We start from the raw sequence: 17,942 nt of genomic DNA, 5'->3' as shown, positions 1-17,942 counted from the left end.
CTGGATTAAGTTGCTTCTTAAGGCTGTATCTCATTTCTCTTTGCATCATCAGTACTTAGGACCATGCATAATTTTGAAGGATGAACAGTATGTGTGTTTGAAACTTTCAAATATTCCTCAGGTTTCCAATTTTAACCTTTTTTTGGTGTTGGAAACCACAATACTAAATACCATTTGGGCCATGACTCAGCCTCCTGTGTAAAATCATCATTCTTCCTATTATAACTGAAAATTATATTTTTCTGTTTGACTTTATCAGAATCATTTATATTTGCTTTTATTGGGATTGTTTTTTGAGTTTGTGCATTGTTCCCTAGTCAAAGTGTATTTTATAAGTGAATGTACCTAGGGTGTATGTGTGTGTGAGTGTGTGTATCTACACATAGTCACGTGTTGCTTAACAATGGGAATGTGTTCTGAAAACTGCGTCCTTAGGCAGTCTCATAGTTGTGTGAACATCGCAGCGTATAGTCACTCAATCCCAGATGGTACAGTCTTCTCTACACCTAGGCTATCTGATACAGCCTTTTGCTCCTAGGCTACAACCTGTGCAGCATGTTACTGCATTGGATACAATAGGCAAGCATAACACGTGGTATTTGTGTATCTAAACATATCTAAATGTAGAAAAGGTACAGTAAAAATGTGGTTTTATAATCTTAGGGTACCACTGTTGTCTATGTGGTCTGTTGTTGGCTGAAACATCATTATGTGGTGCATGACTGTATAATCAGATGCATCAGTTTTACCTATAATTCGTTATATCTTTTGAAGTGTTTTCTTTAGAACAGCATGAAATCTTAGCACTTATCATGGCTTTTTAGTGTTTTCAAGCAGGAAAAAAGGATCGATTTAGTGTACCCAGTTTATGCCTTTTGTTTCTGCATAACTATTAATAGAGCCTTTTCTGTGTTCAAACCATGATAAATTCTGTGGTTGCCTTAATTAAAGCATGCCATAATTTGGGAGCCAGTGTTGATACTGGCACATAAATGCAATGAGCTGACTCTACTGTTCACCTCCTTTTCTTTTTGGAAGGTCTTTGAATGCAAACTGTTACCTTCCTGTGCTATTCAGTGAGTCATTAGCTTCCCAAGTCTCTGGAGAATGTCTTCATATTTCCTGTAAGGTTTATACACTGAAATTGTATGGAGAAGATTTCTATGTTTGCATTTTTTGCGGGGAGAGGAGTTACTATTTTTTATTTTTTCTATCAGAGTTGTCTGAGACATCCCCAAAAATAAGATATCACTTCAGTTTCTTTAGTAGACTGCAAGTAAACCAAAAATTTAGTAAAGTTATTCTTTTTAAAGTTTGTTTCCTGTGCTGTTTTTCTTTGGTTTCTATTAAAAGACTAAATTATAGTAAATGGGCTGCATATTATCAGTGGCATTGTCCTACCTTATGGTTCTATAGATCCTCATCCTTCCCTATACTTTACTCATCATAAGATTTGAAATAGTATAAATAAAACTTGATTAGCTTATAATTTTGTATTCTGAAAGTTATTTTTAAAAATTTCTATTTAATGCTGTTAATTTGTAAGCTGTTAGGAATTACTTATTCTTAAATTTTCTCTTCAGGAATTTAGTGGTTATGTTCAACAAGTGAAATATGCAATGTCAAGAATAAAAACTGCCATGCCAAGGATCTATGAGCTCGCAGCTGGGGGCACTGCTGTTGGTACAGGTTTAAATACTAGAATCGGCTTTGCAGAAAAGGTTGCCGCGAAAGTAGCTGCACTTACAGGTTAGTGGTCACGTGAATGATTTCTCATTTTCATTTCTCATTATACATGGTCTCTATATATTTTTTTTTTTTTTTTTTTTTTTTTTTTGAGACGGAGTTTCGCTCTTGTTACCCAGGCTGGAGCGCAATGGCGCGATCTCGGCTCACCGCAACCTCCGCCTCCTGGGCTCAGGCAATTCTCCTGCCTCAGCCTCCTGAGTAGCTGGGATTATAGGCACGCGCCACCATGTCCAGCTAATTTTTTGCACTTTTAGTAGAGACGGGGTTTCACTATGTTGACGAGGATGGTCTCGATCTCTTGACCTCGTGATCCACCCGCCTCGGCCTCCCAAAGTGCTGGGATTACAGGCTTGAGCCACCGCGCCCGGCCATGGTCTCTATATTTTCTGGGTGTTCTTGTCTTGAATTCTTGTGAATTTAAAGTTAGAAATAATATTTTTCCATCAAATGTGTGTTTTATATCTGTTTCTGAAATTGTAATTTTAATTCTTTGGCTTTAAAATTTTTTTCCATATAGGAGTTTATACAACATGCCATTAAAATCTAACAGTGTTAGCTTTGTTTACTGTGTAGTTTTCAATTATTTTCCCTTTAAAGTTTTGAATAGCAGTTTTCAAAATAGGCAGAAAAAACTGACTGTTGAGTTAGTTATTTGAATAGTAAGTATGTTGTAGACAGACTAAATTTCTTTTTTTTTCTTATGTCATGCTGTGATAATTCTTTGAATTATTGACCTTTTAGAATCCTGTCTTCCCTTTAGTAGACAGAGTACTATACTTCAGATAATGATAACTATGATTAGGGCCAAGATGTCATCTTCAGAAAACTCTTATTAAGATGCAGATATTACCAGAGGGTTAGGGTAGAGGTAATCATACACTGCACATGATAGCCTACCAGCTGATTTGTCTTTAAATCAAATTTTCATAGAAAAGGACGCTACGTTTAGGGTTTGGCAAATGTAGATTTTTAAAATTTTTAACATGGGGAATATTAACTGAGAATATCAAGCTCATTTTAGCACTGTATTTTTACAGGGGATGTTGTGGGTCCCTAGCTAGTGGAGACAATGGAGCACAGTAAAGTGAACAAAGAATGTGGTGGCTCCCACCTGTAATCCCAGCACTTTGGGAGGCCAAAGTGGGCAGATCACTTGAGGTTAGGAGTTCGAGGCCAGACTGCCCAACATGGCAAAACCTCATCTCTACTGAAAATTTTAAAAAAGTTAGCTGGGTGTGGTGGTGGGCACCTGTAATCCCAGCTACTCAAGAGGCTGAGGAAGGAGAATTGCTTGAACCCTGATGGAGGAAGTTGCAATTAGCCAAGATCGTACCATTGCACTCCAGCCTGGGTAACAGAGCAAGAATTTGTCTCAAAAAAAAAAAAAAAAAAAGAGAAAAGGATAGAAAAAAAAATTGTATTAGGAAAGGAGTGTGGAATAAACTAGAATGAATTCCCACATACGTTTTATCTTTACTCAAGCATAGTCAGGCATCATATATGTGTGTTTACAATAGGATTGTGTTTCAATCCATTTATTGTACGTGTTATTTCATCTTTTAAATGTAGTCCTGGCTAAGCACAGTGGGATTACACACCTGTAATTTCTAGCACTTTGGGAGACCAAGCTGGGTGGATCGCTTGAGCCCAGGAATTTGAGACCAGCCTGGGCAAATGGCGAAACTCCATCTCTACTAAAAGCTAAAAATTAGCTGGGCATGGTGGTGTGCACCTGTAGTCTTAGCTACTCTGGAGGCTGAGGTGGGAGGATTGCCTGAGCCATGGAGGTTGAGGCTGCAGTGACCTGTGATCAAGCCACACTGCACTCCAGCCTGGGCAACAGAGTGAGGCCTTGTCTCAAAAAACTTAAAAAATGTAATACCAGATTCTTTGTACTCCTTTAAGACTTCTTTAAAAAATGTAGACAAAGCCGGGCACGGTGGCTCAAGCCTGTAATCCCAGCACTTTGGGAGGCCGAGGCGGGTGGATCACGAGGTCAAGAGATCGAGACCATCCCGGTTAACATAGTGAAACCCCGTCTCTACTAAAAATACAAAAAAATTAGCTGGGCATGGTGGTGCGTGCCTGTAATCCCAGCTACTCAAGAGGCTGAGGCAGGAGAATTGCCTGAACCCAGGAGGCGGAGGTTGCGGTGAGCCGAGATCGCGCCATTGTACTCCAGCCTGGGTAACAAGACCGAAACTCTGTCTCAAAAAAAAAAAAAAAAGAAAAAAAAGAAAAAATGTAGACAAAATTTGAGTCTTAAGTAAACACTTTTTTCTGAAGGAAAATTTTTGTTTTTTTATATATTGGAACTTTCTGTTTAACTTGCTGATAGTAGAAAAATGCTTAATTTAACTTGTTCACCCATTTAGGTTATTTTTTCTTGTCTTTAGGCTTGCCTTTTGTCACTGCTCCAAATAAATTTGAAGCTCTGGCTGCTCATGACGCTCTGGTTGAGCTCAGTGGAGCCATGAACACTACTGCCTGCAGTCTGATGAAGATAGCAAATGATATTCGTTTTCTGGGTTCTGGTCCTCGGTCAGGTCTGGGAGAACTAATCTTGCCTGAAAATGAACCAGGAAGCAGCATCATGCCAGGTAATCACATAGCTAGTAAATTTTGGAGCTAGAACTTGACTAGATCCTAGGCATTCTTAGCTGTGGAGGCGGTCTGTTTTGTTTAAAGTTATTCCAAAGCTGGATATGCAAGGCACGCTATTTCAGAATGTCTGTGGTCCTCTGATCGGGACTTCTGGGTACATCACCTAACAAGATAGGAAAAAAGAATCTGACTTAGCAGCAAGTATTTTGAATCCCACATTACAAAATGTAGAACAGGCTGTTAAAGTGAGCAGCATGGGTTGAATAAAAAGAAGTTATACCAAACTTCACTTACTTCGTTTTTTGCATTGCATTATGTGCCTGTTAGATATAGCAAGTGATACAACACTGTATGTCTGGATTTCTCTAAGTCCTTTGATAGATTCGCATGATAGTCATTGATTCCAGTGGAGAAGCGTGGGCAGTGCTGGCAGATGAGTATAGCTGGGTGAATGGTGACATTTAAGGAGTGACTAATGAGGTGATTTCAGTCTAGAAGAATATCTTGGTAACAAGCTGAAGGCCTCTGCCCTTCAATACTTTACTGGTGACTGAGGATGAAGGAAGAGAATACATGCTAATCATATTAGCAGATAGCAGAGTTGAGATAGCAATACTAGGGATGATGGAACTGAGATCCATAAAGGCCTTTGTAGCTTGGGCTAAAACTGACAGCGTAACTTTTAATAGTGAGAAAGGCCTGACTCTAGATTTTTTAAAAAATGTATGCATCTGCAGAATAAGAGGAGATGAGATTTTGTTTTAAAGTACTTCATGTTGAAAAATGACATCAGGGTTTAGCTGATTGCAAACCCAAGGTGATTGCTGAAAGAAAGAGAAATGGGGAATCACAGATAAAGGAAATAATCTACCGAATAATGTTTCCAGTGTGTTCACTTGTACTGGTCAGAGGAATCTGGGTTGTTTGATTCAAACTTGAGCTTGTCCAAGGAGTATGAGCAGGGTAGTAGGGTTCCAGAGACTCATGTAATAAATAGGACAATTTTAGCTTAGCATCACTTTCCCCTAGGAAGCCTCCCAAGTGTTAGTGAACGGTCGCTTTTATAAGTGCTCTGATAGCAGCATGCACTTCTCTGTATTTACCCCTTGTAATTGCTGGCTCATTCTCCATAGCCTCCAAGTTCTCCAAGGGCAGGCCCTGCACCTTTCATATTCACCATTGTATGTTGAGTGCCTGGCTCCATAAATATAGAATGAACAAAATCATGAAGGTGGAGAACTATATTTAATATGTAGGTGTGGCTGCTCATTAACCACTGAATGATTCAGTTTGTGGCTGCCTGTCTCACTTTCCTTGGTTGGTTTGTTTCATTAAATTACACTGATGGTTGGGCCTTGCTTTATTGTATATTTTACTTTATTTAATGAAATTAGATTTCTTTATTTTCCTGGTTATTTGCACAAATTCTAATCTTATTCTGTCATTGGCTGTTTTCTTGAAGGCAAGGTGAACCCTACTCAGTGTGAAGCAATGACCATGGTTGCAGCCCAAGTCATGGGGAATCACGTCGCTGTAACCGTTGGAGGCAGCAATGGACATTTTGAGTTGAATGTTTTCAAACCAATGATGGTAGGCTTTCAGGCCGACTTTTAATGTTTTTTGACCAAAGATTAATTATCTTGATTTTGTGTTTTGTAAAGACTTCTAGTGATTCCACATTGTGTAGTTGGGTGACATAAGTAGCAGCTGGAAATCAAGCATTTATTCAGTTAGCAGAATAATCCTAGATATTAGAAATTAACTGACTTTTACCCTAAGCAATTTGATGGTTTTTTTAAATAGCCCCAGTTTAAGAAAAATAAAACACCTCCCCACAACCCTGTCTCCTTCTCATGCTGCTGCTTTCTTCTTTCAAATTCAGTCTTCTTAAAAGAATGACACACACTCACTTTCATTTATGCTAGAGTCACCACAGCCCAGCATAGCCCCCTCCACACATGCTTGAGTTATTCTCCCAGTTGTTGGTAACTACCGTAGTCCAACGGGCATTGCAGTTAGTTCTTCTCTTACTAGGAGCTATGTTGACTGTCCCTACTTGAAACATTCTTCATCCCTCGTTTCTTGAACATTTTTTCACCAGTTCTCTTTCTGTGGCCTGTCAGTCTTTCTTTCATTGTTTGGCTTTACCTTTCCACATACTTGAAAACATTGTGTCCATCAAAACTGTTTATTTTCTTCACCTTGACAAAGATCATTAGATGCATTGTGCCATTTCTCATCGAGTTTCCTCAGCTTCAGATAGTGGAGCTGTTGCCATCATTTAGAGTCCTTCTAATTGGTACAAAGTGTTATTAGGGGCTTACTTCCTCTTGGAATCTGTTGTAGATTCTCATTTTAATTTGATATGAATATGCAAATGATACATATTAAGGATATTAGATGTATTCACTAAATATTTATTGAGTACCATTTTGTATCAGGCACTGTACTGGATGCGTAAGAGAGACAGAGCAGTGAAAAAGACAGGGTTTCTTTGCCCTCATGGAATGAATGTTCTAGTGATAAATAAAAACAGAGGCCAAAGCAGAATTGAAACTGTTAAAATTTTGCTCTCAGATCAGATTCCAGTTAACATTAGATACCCAATATATACAGATGCATAACAATAAATGTCTTGTTAATCTTTTTAAAAATTTATTTTAATATAAAATAATGATAATATTTGCCTTACTGTAAGGTTATTACTAGCAAATCAAAACATAGATTATTGTGTCTTCTATTAAAGTCCATTGTTGGAAATCTAGATTTCAGACCCTGGAGTTTTAGATCAGAGGATATTAGGATGTGTATACATCTTAATAAATAATCGGAAATGTTGCTTTAAAAAAGAAAGCCAAAACAAACGAATTGATTTTGTACTGTTTTTAAACATTGTATGAAAAAAATTATTTTATAGTGACTTGAGTATCTGTTTTGTTAAAGCATGGAAAACCCAGAAACTTGGTGATGGTTAGACTTTGCCCTAACTTTGCTAATTGTCTCACACTGATGCTGAACTTCGGAACCTCCGCATCTCTGCTCCTCTTTCTTCTGCATGGAGGATTCTTTTTCTTTCTCGGGCTAAGTCCTCTCCATAAAATAGGATTTCATCAGTTCCTACAATGAGAATTAATTTCTCTTTGTGTATGGTCTCTAACACTTCAAACCTCTGTTTAAAATACTTTCTATGGGATATTTTGTGTATTAGTCATTTGTATTTACGTTTTTTTCACCTTTTTTAGATTTCTGTGCCTTCAACTGTTCAAGCTTTCTTTCACATTTGTTTCCTTGGGTACACTGCCTTAAAATTTGTAGGAGTTCTATATGTTTATTGAATTGTATATTTGCTATCAACCAACAAACAATATGTTATTGGACAAAAAACATGTTGCCTTAGTAATGCCTCTCTCTTTCTCTCTCTCTTTCTCTCTCTCTCTCTCTCTCTCTCAAAGATTAAAAATGTGTTACACTCAGCCAGGCTGCTAGGGGATGCTTCAGTTTCCTTTACAGAAAACTGTGTGGTAGGAATCCAGGCCAATACAGAAAGGATCAACAAGCTGATGAATGAGTCTCTAATGTTGGTGACAGCTCTCAATCCTCACATAGGTAAGCATTTAAGGAATAATAGTATCATTTTGAATACAAAATTTAAAAGCTACAACATTTTTAAGAGACAAGTGGATCAGTGTTTGAGAACAGCAAAGTTCTTTTGGATATGGTTTTAGTATTGGATATGGTTTTAGTAAAATCTCAAAATATCTGAAATTGGAATATTTATACAAGTCACATTTATGACTTGTATGGTGTCATAGTGCTTTCAAAACTTGATCTGTTATGCCTCATTTTATTTGAAATGTATTCAGAAGCACTAGTTAAGACTTATTTTAATCTTAATGGACTTCAGATGCTAAATATTCTATGCAGACCATTGGGGAAGTTATTTTTAAGACTGTCAGTGGGTAATGTCACTAGGTGGCACTGCCGATTAGCAACATGGAATGAACTCATTTTTCTACCTTCCTTAGATCTCTACAATGCTTTAATTTTGTTGTTTTATTTAGTTCAGAAATGGAAAGTTACAGTTAAAACGAAAAGGTTATGTATGCATTGCTTCTAGAGAAAGGGAGGGAGGAAAATGCAAATATTTGGTCTAAAGCCATGCTATTATAAGCCTTTTTCAAAATTGTAAATATTTTATTATGTAGAATCAAACATAGATTTGGGTTGTGTACTGGTCATAGTGATCCCCATTAAATAAACCATTTTCACTTTCGTAGATTTTTCAGGCATTATGTTGCATTATATTATGATGTGTTAAAAGCCTTTTTCCCATTTCTCCCTTCTGCTAAACTGAGGTTAACATATTTTCCGATATTCTATTATAGAACAAGTAATGATTCACTCATTTGGCATAATATGGCTACTGCTTTCAGGCTTTCTTCTATAATCCTGAACTTTCAAGGGAAATTTTATATTCCTCATTTTATATCAAGCTGTAATTTCAATATTTAAAACTTAAAGCTCACTTGATGCTTTTAGATAGCTCTGAACCCGGTATGATGTCAGTTTTTTGGTGTAGTATTGAGATTGTTAATAATGTTTAATGCATTTCAAATTATGGTACATCAGCTACGTCTGGAAAAGTATAAAAGGGAATCCAGGGGCTCGTGTGAGCAGTTTTCATCAGATCTTTACTTCAGAATGTGTTGCCAAAACTTTTAAGTTAGAGGGTCTCCTAAAGTTGAATGATTGGTAAATCTTTCTTAGAATCAACTTATTGTGACATAAAAAGAATTGTTTGGCGCCATGTAAGAGTGAGGTGGGTCATCACTATCTCACTAGTTGACTGCGTGTGAGCCTTACAAGCCTCTGAGTCATGGGTTTCTTGTATTTTCATTATGTACCAGGCTGGTTGTTGATAATGTCTTATGGGACTTGACAACTGAAAGTGGAAAGCATCAATGGTTAGACTTTAAAGCCATTATTAAAATAAAAGTATTGGATATATTGATCCTAAGAGCTGAACATGCAAATTCTTTCTCAAAGCTTCTCTGCTTTACAAAAGATGCCCTTTTCAGTAAATGGCATCAGTAAATGCCCTTTCAGATCAGTAAATGCCCTTTTCAACATATTTAGCATTTACAAATTCAGTTAAGTAAAAACATTAACTATGCTCATAATTTCTTTTACAGCTGGTTAGCAGTTGCATACTGACACATGCCATCTTGTTGAGTTGGCAAGCTTCTTCCTCTTGGTTATATTTCTCTGATCTTATTTTTTAATTTTTTTCTCCCTCGTTGGTTTCATTTTCATTCCTGCATTTTCCTTTTGACTTAAAAAATACATATGTTAAGACAAGACAACTTGCAGAACTGCCCTGCCACTACTTTTGTTAATTTGAAAAGCAAATAACTGAAGTAAACAGTATGCCTGTGATCTTTTGTACAGTGTCTATTTCTGCCAACTCTCCTACACTTACGTCCCTGTAACATCTGGGAGGGGTGAGGGGATAGAAGCCATTGCCTGGAGAGCCATGTGGAGAAGAGCCATTGGAAGCAGCTCTGGAGGCGCCTCTTCCCTGGCCCTGCCCGGCCCTGCCTCACTGCCAGGACCTCTCACCTCTCACAGCCACTCACCACAGTTGCCAGACCTGCAGTGTGGTGTTTGCTGCAGGGCTGGAGCATTTAGCTTGTTAATGCTTCCTTAGAAAGATAATTGTTCCTAGTTACACATGTTGTTTGAAAAATACACCCAGATGTATATTTTTATGTCTTGGTGCTATAATTTCTACTTTTTCCCCTTCAAAATATCCAAGTTAGTGGAAAATGTCAACTTAGAAACAAATCTGCTGGATAAAGTAAGGTATGTTTAAGTCTTTATTTCTTAAGAAAAGTAAATGTTTTATTCTATATAAAAAATGACAGGTATTCAGTTAATCACTGTTAACTATTTTTAAAAGCAAAAAATGTCATTTAAGAGGCCCATGTAGCATCAATATCAAGTAAACAATTATGTTACCTTTTGCTTTAGAATACCAAATTTTACTACTAACCCATATGTCATCTTTTTTGTTTTTTCTTCAGGGTATGACAAGGCAGCAAAGATTGCTAAGACAGCACACAAAAATGGATCCACCTTAAAGGAAACTGCTATTGAACTTGGCTATCTCACAGCAGAGCAGTTTGATGAATGGGTAAAACCTAAGGACATGCTGGGTCCAAAGTGATTTAAATAAATTTATAATGAAAATAAACATGTATACAATTTAAAAAAAAACAGACTCCTATTTCTTAAAACTGGGTAAGTTTGAAAGGAAACTGCTGTTTAACTTAACTATCTCTAGCGGAGCAGTTTGATCAGTGTATAATACCCTAGGATGTGCTAGGTCCAAGGTGAATTAAAAAGTGTAAAATAAAATACATTTATAAAATAAAAAAGACAATAGACTTAAATTCTCTCCTATGTTAATTGACTTGTGTTAGAGTTGAATCTCTGCTATTTGTGCATGTTGTCTTTATTATTTCGCAAGTTAGCAATTTTTAAAGGGTTTTAATTTTGGGGGTTATTGGTGGTTTAAAAAATTGCCCTACTATATCTTATTATCTCATTCCCAAACCATGTCCTTACCCATCTTTTATTTTCCTTTGGTTTGGAAACACAGTGGCCAAGCCCTTCTCAGTGGGGATGTATATGTATGTGTGTGTGTAATAGGATATGTTAAGAAAATTGGGACATATACATCCTGTGTGTTAAACACACACACCTATCCCTTCAACCTATTTCTCTTATCACAAAGAGACCAGATCAAGGCCAGGCATGGTGTCTCAGGGAGACTGACTTTAGGAGACTGGACTTTGGGAGACTGAGGCAGAAAGATCACTTGAGCCTAGGAGTTTGAGACCAGCCTGGGCAACATAGTGAGATCCCTGTCTCTACAAAAAATTTTTAAAAATTAGCCAGGCATGGCGGGGCATGCCTGTATTCCCACCCACTCAAGAGGCTGAGGTGGGAGGATTCCTTGAGCCCAGGAAGTCAAGGCTACAGTGAGCCAAAGTTACACCACTGCACTCCAGCCTGGGTGCACTCCATCCTGTCTCAAACAAAAAAAAAAAAGACTGGGTTAAAAATTACAGGACAAGGATTAGAAGGATAAAGGGAACAGGCAGGAAAATTGGAAAGAAAGGAAAGATGTCCTGAAAGTGTGTCTTGTTCATTATCTCAAGTGCCAAGATTTTTTAGTAGAAATTCATTTGAAACAACCTTAGGGGATTTTACATTAGCAGTTATAGGGAGATGTGGAATAGGGTGACCCAAACCCAAAGCTAAGGAACATATTTAAAATAGAACCAACCTCTTCTTAGTAGGGAGTTGGAGCAGACATTTGGTTTATTTTTTCTTCTTCCTCATATAATAAATAGCAGGATTATAAGGGAAACTCTCATGAACTGAAACATCTCATTTGTAAGTAGTACTCTATCAGGTACGTTTTAAAAAATGGGATATTTGCCTCTAATATTCTTGGAAAATCAGTCACATTAACACCAGCTCCTCTGTCATAGTTTGAAGTAGTTGTTTTGTATAGAATTTAGAAGTGTAATTTAAAAAGTTCTAGAGACATTGTGATGAAAGCTGAAGTTTATATTTTTCTAATTTCTGAAGCTTGAATGTTCACTCTTAATAGGGTTCAAACTTTAAAAACGGAACTATAGAGAGCCTATACGATATACGTTTTAGCCCACACAATACTGTTTCTGCTAGTGTTCTTCAGATGGTGATGAGATGATGCTTATGTAGCTTGCTTTAAAACAAGGCGTGCTTTCCCTTAGTCCATTTTGTTTGTTTTTTTTAAAAGATTTTTACTGGAAAATAAATTAGATTGCATAGCAGCGTCTGGACCCCAACAATCAAAGTGGCAACTGATCCGTAGTTGTGAAACAATCTATCCACTATGATGTTGAATATTTTACCTTAGCATGCATTCTCAGACTAAATAGGCTGTCATTTGAGGGCCACTAGAGACACAATGACTTATGTAATAAAGATTACAGCAGATCAAGTTCCTAGCCTCAGACAGTCTTTGCTCAGCTGTCTAATATGTCCCAGCATATTATAGGCCATCATGGAATCCTTTGAGTCAACAATCATCTTTGTGTGATGCTAGTGAAGTAAAACTGCTTTATGATGTAATCTAAATAAGGCTTTTAGAATTCCCTGTTGTACCGGAAGTGAACTTCCATGTTTTTTTCACTAGGGGCAATTTTGTCTCCCAGGGAACATTTGGCAATGTCTGGAGACATGTTTGGTTGTCACAGCAGAGGAGGGGGTGCTATTGGCTCTACTTGGGCAGATGCCAGAGATGCCACTAAATGTTAATGCACAGGACAGCCCCCCACCTCCGCTGCACCCCCCCCCCAAACAAACAAAGACTTTTCTGGCTCAAGATGTCAGTAATGCCAAAATTGAGAAACTGAAAAACAAAAAAGTGTATCTTTGTGAATGCTCGCCATTCAGTTAGGCTTTATTACTTGTAAGGGGGCGTAAGGACGGGGGAGTGTCCTGGAGTTGCTGTGACTTTATTCATTGAAATTCTGAGGTGTCTTAGAAATGAGCAAGCACAAGAAAGTGAAACATTAGCTGATCATAGTGCTCGTGTCTTAGAATGACTTATTCCCAGCAAAGTATCCAAAAAGTTGTGCCCGATAAACTCTATGGGGGGGTGGTCAAGGCCTTGCAAAAATGTCATGTTAAAGACGGAGACAATAATAATTCATGGATCCCTATAAGCAAACCTGCAGGACCAGGAGCTTTCTTGAGCAGAGAGATTTCAAATGGGGAAAGTCCTGGGACTTACGAGTGAACTGGTTGGTCTGGGACTACACCCAACTCAATACACATGCAGCAGGGGAATTCATAGAAAGCCACCAGCCAAATTTACTCTTTCTTTTAATGGTTCAGTTTGGTTTAAAATTGTGTGTGTGTGTGTGTGTTTGTGTGTGTGTGTATATATATATGCACAAAATTTTCTGAGGTTAGTTCATGCTCATGATTATGCTCTTGTGCATGACTATGTTATGCTTCTTTCTCTTCTTCAGCTGTCCTTTTGGTCTTTGCAGCAGAAAGAAATCTGGGAGGGACAAATGTAATAAAAAATGGTGTTATTATAAAGATAAGATTCAAACTGATAAAATGAATTATTTTTCTTTTTGGAGTAAATTCATGGAATTGGCCACTCAGCAATTAATTTTTGAGCAGTTGACCTAGAGCTTCCACGTGCAATCTGGGTGAGGAGGAAGAAAGTGCTGATTATCATCTGCCGTTTATGACATTAAGAAGCAGAGCACTGAGATCATCTGTGTCAAGCCAGGTAGGTGAGAGACTCTTGTATCTTCTGATCGTCCTGGAGATACCTGCTGAGATTTCACCTTGCTCTTCAGGGCTTCCTTCAAAAGACTAACACTGGGTTCCTAGCCACAAGCCAGAGCGCTCAGACAGGTTACCACAAGAGCTCGTTCCGTCCCACCTGTTGTTTCAGGATCAAACATAAGCCTATGGAGCCTGAGCATGAGAAGTATTTTTATAAAAAGCTTCCCAATTTTATGTGGTATAACCAGGATTGGGAACCAGTAATCTGTGTAACACAATGGTAATTTTTAAATACATAAATTAGTAATTCACTATATTCAAGATACAATGGTAATCATTTTTGGTACATCTCATGAGTGTCATTGTATCATTCTTGTTACGAAGCTGTTTAGATCATTTGTGCTGAATTTCACATTTTCAGTCTCTTCTGTTCTTTTAAAGTTCTCTAGTTGTTTAATTTCTCCATTATTTCCTTGAAGTCTTAAAAAAAAACCTTTGATTATTAAGAAGGAAAAACTGCATTGCCATTTTATCCTAATAAACATTTATTTCAAAAGTGATTTTTCTATATCACTAATACTCTTATGGGGAGAACAGCAGGATCATAATTTCCTGGAATTTTGTGTTATTTTCCACAAAATAATAAAGCCCTTCTCTAACATACATACCTTAGCAAGTATTCTCTACTGAGATTCTGATTTTAATGTACACAATATTTGACTTTATACTTTCATAATCATTAGATGTAATTTTATTGATTATTCATCCATATCCATTTCAACATTCACCAAGCATAAATGAGCATGCTTTCTAGAAAATTATCCTAACTGTATAAGTTCAAAAACTAAAATACAGTAAATATATGATCTCCCATTCTGTATAACTGTCCTTGGCATCTCACTGCCTGCCTATGACTTTAGGATAAACTAGGAAGTCTAGGAAGACAACCTAAGCTGAAAACTAGGGTGTGTGTTTGTCTTTGGGTTGCTTTGGTTAAATTATGGAACTTTTCTTTTTCTCAATTTTTTTGAACCAAAAAACTGGATGAAAGACCACCTCTCACCTAACTTCAGTTCTTTTTTCCCAGCTATGAGACTAGTACCCTAGTGTTTGCTTCGCTGACCAATCACTTTTAAAATTTTAGTTCATTAAACTATTCATTTTGGCCTATTTTTGACTTACAGAAAAGGTGGAAAAATTGTACGAAAAATTTATGTCTCGCCCAGCTTACCCTTATATGAGTATCTTACATAACCGTAACACAATGGTCAAGAACAGAAAATTAACATCAGTATAATACTAATTATAGACATTTTCTCAAATTTTACCAATTTTTCCGTTATCATCCTTTCTCTGTTTTAAGATCCTACCTGGGGTCCCACATTGCATTTAGTTGATTCTCCCTCGTCTCTTCTGGTCTGTAACAGTTTGTCAGCCCTGGGTTATCTTTTGTCACTTGACACTTACGAAGACTGTTGATCTGTTGTTTTGTTTTAGAGATGAGGTCTTGCTGTGGTTCCCAGGCTGGAGTGTAGTGACTAGTCACAGGCTCACTGCAGCCTCAAACTCCTGGCCTCAAGACATCTTCCTGCCTCAGCCTCTCAGGTAGCTGGGACTGCAGGAGTGCAACATGCCCAGCTGGATCAGTTGTTCTAAAGAATATCTCTCAATTTGAATTATTCTGATACTCTTTCATAGTTGGAATGAAGTTATGGATTTTTGGCAAGAATGCCATAGAAATGATGTTGTAATGTCCTCAGGGCACCATATTGAGGGGTCGATAACCTCTGTGACTTATCATTGATATTTACCTTGATTGCTTTGGTTAAGTGGGTGTCTGCCATTTTTTTACTGTAAAGTTACCATTTTTCCCCTTGTAATTAATACATATCTTGGGGAAATATGTTGAAACTATGCAAATTCTATTACTTCTCAAACTTTTGCCCAAAATTTTTGCAGCCGTGAGAGTGCCTTGTCTGTGACAGTTACTATGGTAGTTGCTTGATGGTGATTATGTTTTGTTTTTCTTCTACATTATTTAAATTCTACTATGAGGAAGAGCCATTTCTTTCCCTATTTGTTTGCTTATTTTATTATTTATCACAATTTGGAACCATAGATTTTTGTTTTATTCTCTGTGTTCAGTACTACCATTATTTACTTCGTGACTCAATTTGCTCTAACTTTAGCCAGTCAAGTGGGCCCTTTGTGCTTAAACAGCCTCATTTTTTTTTTTTTTTTATTGAGTGTTTCTTTTATTTTCTGGAACCACAAGATGTTCTTTACTTTCTACTTCTGTGATCTCTAAAGGTTTCCAGAATAGGACAGATCCCATGAGGGCACTCTTTTAGCTTTGAAGTGGTAAGCTGATGAGTTCATGTGACTGCTAGTATCTACTCTGTGAATTAGTTCACTTCTATGTCACAAGCTACACAATTGTCAAATAAGAATCACCTGTGCCTACTACTGTTACAAAATACTAGTGGCGACTGAGTATTTACCAAATACTATGCACAAATGAAAAGCAGTAAACTGACTTCATGCTTTTGCTTGGGGAAGTGTATGTATGTTGTGTGTGTCTTCTAATGGACCTACAAATATTTTAGATTATTGTAGATGCTTTGAGGGATATGGGGGCTGATTTTTAAAAAGCAATAAATGACCACAAGGTGGCAATAGCATATATAAGCTTTATTTCCCTTTGACAGGTTGGCATGCAGGACAAGTCCCTCATAGTTGGAGAGCTTCCAGAGTTTAAAGTACAGGGAGCCACCGCTAAAAAGGATTGGAGGGTAAGGGAACTTCCAGGGAAGAGGGAAATTTGATAGATGGCTATGTGTCTAGATAACGTCATTTAGCAGCATGGGAGTAGTCTGACTCAGACAACTCCAAAGGGCAGCAGCAGCTTTGGGTCTTTAGTGCCCAGAGTTTATCTTACCTATTGCTAGCAGATGTTTGGTGCAGTTTTACTGACTGCTTAATACAGACAGGCTCTAAGCGGCTAAAAAATGCTGATTTGGACTGATTTAACAATTGGATGTGTAAAGATTTGAGTTTGGAGCTATCAGACTTTTGAGCTAATGGTCTCTGACCGTAGTGAAGGAATAATTTAGGGCCCAATATACAGAGGCCATTGTTGACTCAATTATATAACACTCATATAGTAGCACTATGGTTTTTCATGCTACATCAACTCTCGATTTCATGAATGTAATGAATGATTATTAAAGGTGAGCTGGACAGCTGAGCAGCTTGTCAATCTTGATTTACACAGTAAGAATGGTATGTTATTAGCATAGGAATATTACAGTAGTAAGATCTTAAAACCTGCCTTGCAATTCTATTTCTCCCATTATGTGGGCATCCAATGAGAAGCTGAAGATGACATGCAAATCCTGATAATATACTCACTCCATATCCAAGGGAACTTGGGGAGAATCTGAGGTGGCACCTATGGTGGAGAGGACAATGTTGGACTTGGTGTTCAAAGTCATGATCAGATCCTGATACTGTTATATGCTTGTCCCATGACCCATAGTCAGAGAATTTAATTTTGTAAAGCCAGTTTTCTCTGCAAAATGGGAATCGAAATGTCTAATTCACCTGGTTGCTGTTGGTGCTAGAACAACACCAGCAACATTACATCCTGAGTCCCAGAATATAATTGCTACCCAGAATGAACTTTTATAGATTGTTTATAGTCCTTGTGATGACATAATATATCTCTCCCTACCTGCTGTGATTGGAATGGTGTGGAGACAGCCACTCCACAATGTTGACTCAAAGTTCCACTACACTATAATGCTCCATGAAGATAAGGACCACATGTATTTTCTCTGCTTCTGAATATCCAAGATTTTACAGGGTACCTGATATGTAGTAGGTACTATATGAAGACACTATTTGGACCACTTCTTTAAGAAAACCTCAATTGAATACATTTATGGAAGATAAGCCCTAGACACTATGTACAACATAGTGCCTAGAGTCAACAATGCAAGTTGTACACTTGAAAATTTGTTAAGAGGGTAGATCTCATGTTAAGTGTTCTTATCAAATAATCCCTGATAAATGCAAATATCTCTTATATCATTAATGTCTTGGTTTATAGTAATCAATCAGATGAACTTCAGTCACTTAGCAGTATCCTAAGGGAATGAGGCATAATTCTGAAGAAAGGAGGTTTAGAGCACGGGATGTTGTTGAGTAAGGAAAGCATGGCTAAG

The 17,942-nt window shown here is 37.5% G+C and overlaps 1 protein-coding gene across 5 annotated transcripts in view; it reads left to right on the top strand.

Annotated features, from left to right (window-relative positions):
• FH (fumarate hydratase) overlaps window positions 1-17,942 on the top strand; it is a 72,804-nt gene that overhangs the window by 13,887 nt on the left and 40,975 nt on the right. For 3 of the 5 annotated variants that reach the window (XM_074385387.1, XM_074385385.1, XM_074385388.1), the window contains exons 6-10: window positions 1,584-1,749; window positions 4,146-4,349; window positions 5,816-5,943; window positions 7,806-7,959; window positions 10,437-16,508. In XM_074385387.1, the coding sequence (XP_074241488.1) occupies window positions 1,584-1,749; window positions 4,146-4,349; window positions 5,816-5,943; window positions 7,806-7,959; window positions 10,437-10,579 (795 nt within the window). In that variant the 3' untranslated portion in view covers window positions 10,580-16,508. The remainder of the gene's footprint in view (window positions 1-1,583; window positions 1,750-4,145; window positions 4,350-5,815; window positions 5,944-7,805; window positions 7,960-10,436; window positions 16,509-17,942) is intronic. The other 2 variants (XM_074385386.1, XM_003935338.4) reach the window with 2 other exon arrangements.

This window comes from Saimiri boliviensis, chromosome 14, assembly GCF_048565385.1.
Source record: "Saimiri boliviensis isolate mSaiBol1 chromosome 14, mSaiBol1.pri, whole genome shotgun sequence".
NCBI classification, from domain to species: Eukaryota; Metazoa; Chordata; class Mammalia; order Primates; family Cebidae; genus Saimiri; species Saimiri boliviensis.
The sequence above is the reverse complement of the archived record's forward strand: the minus strand, read 5'-3'. Positions and strand labels throughout refer to the sequence as shown.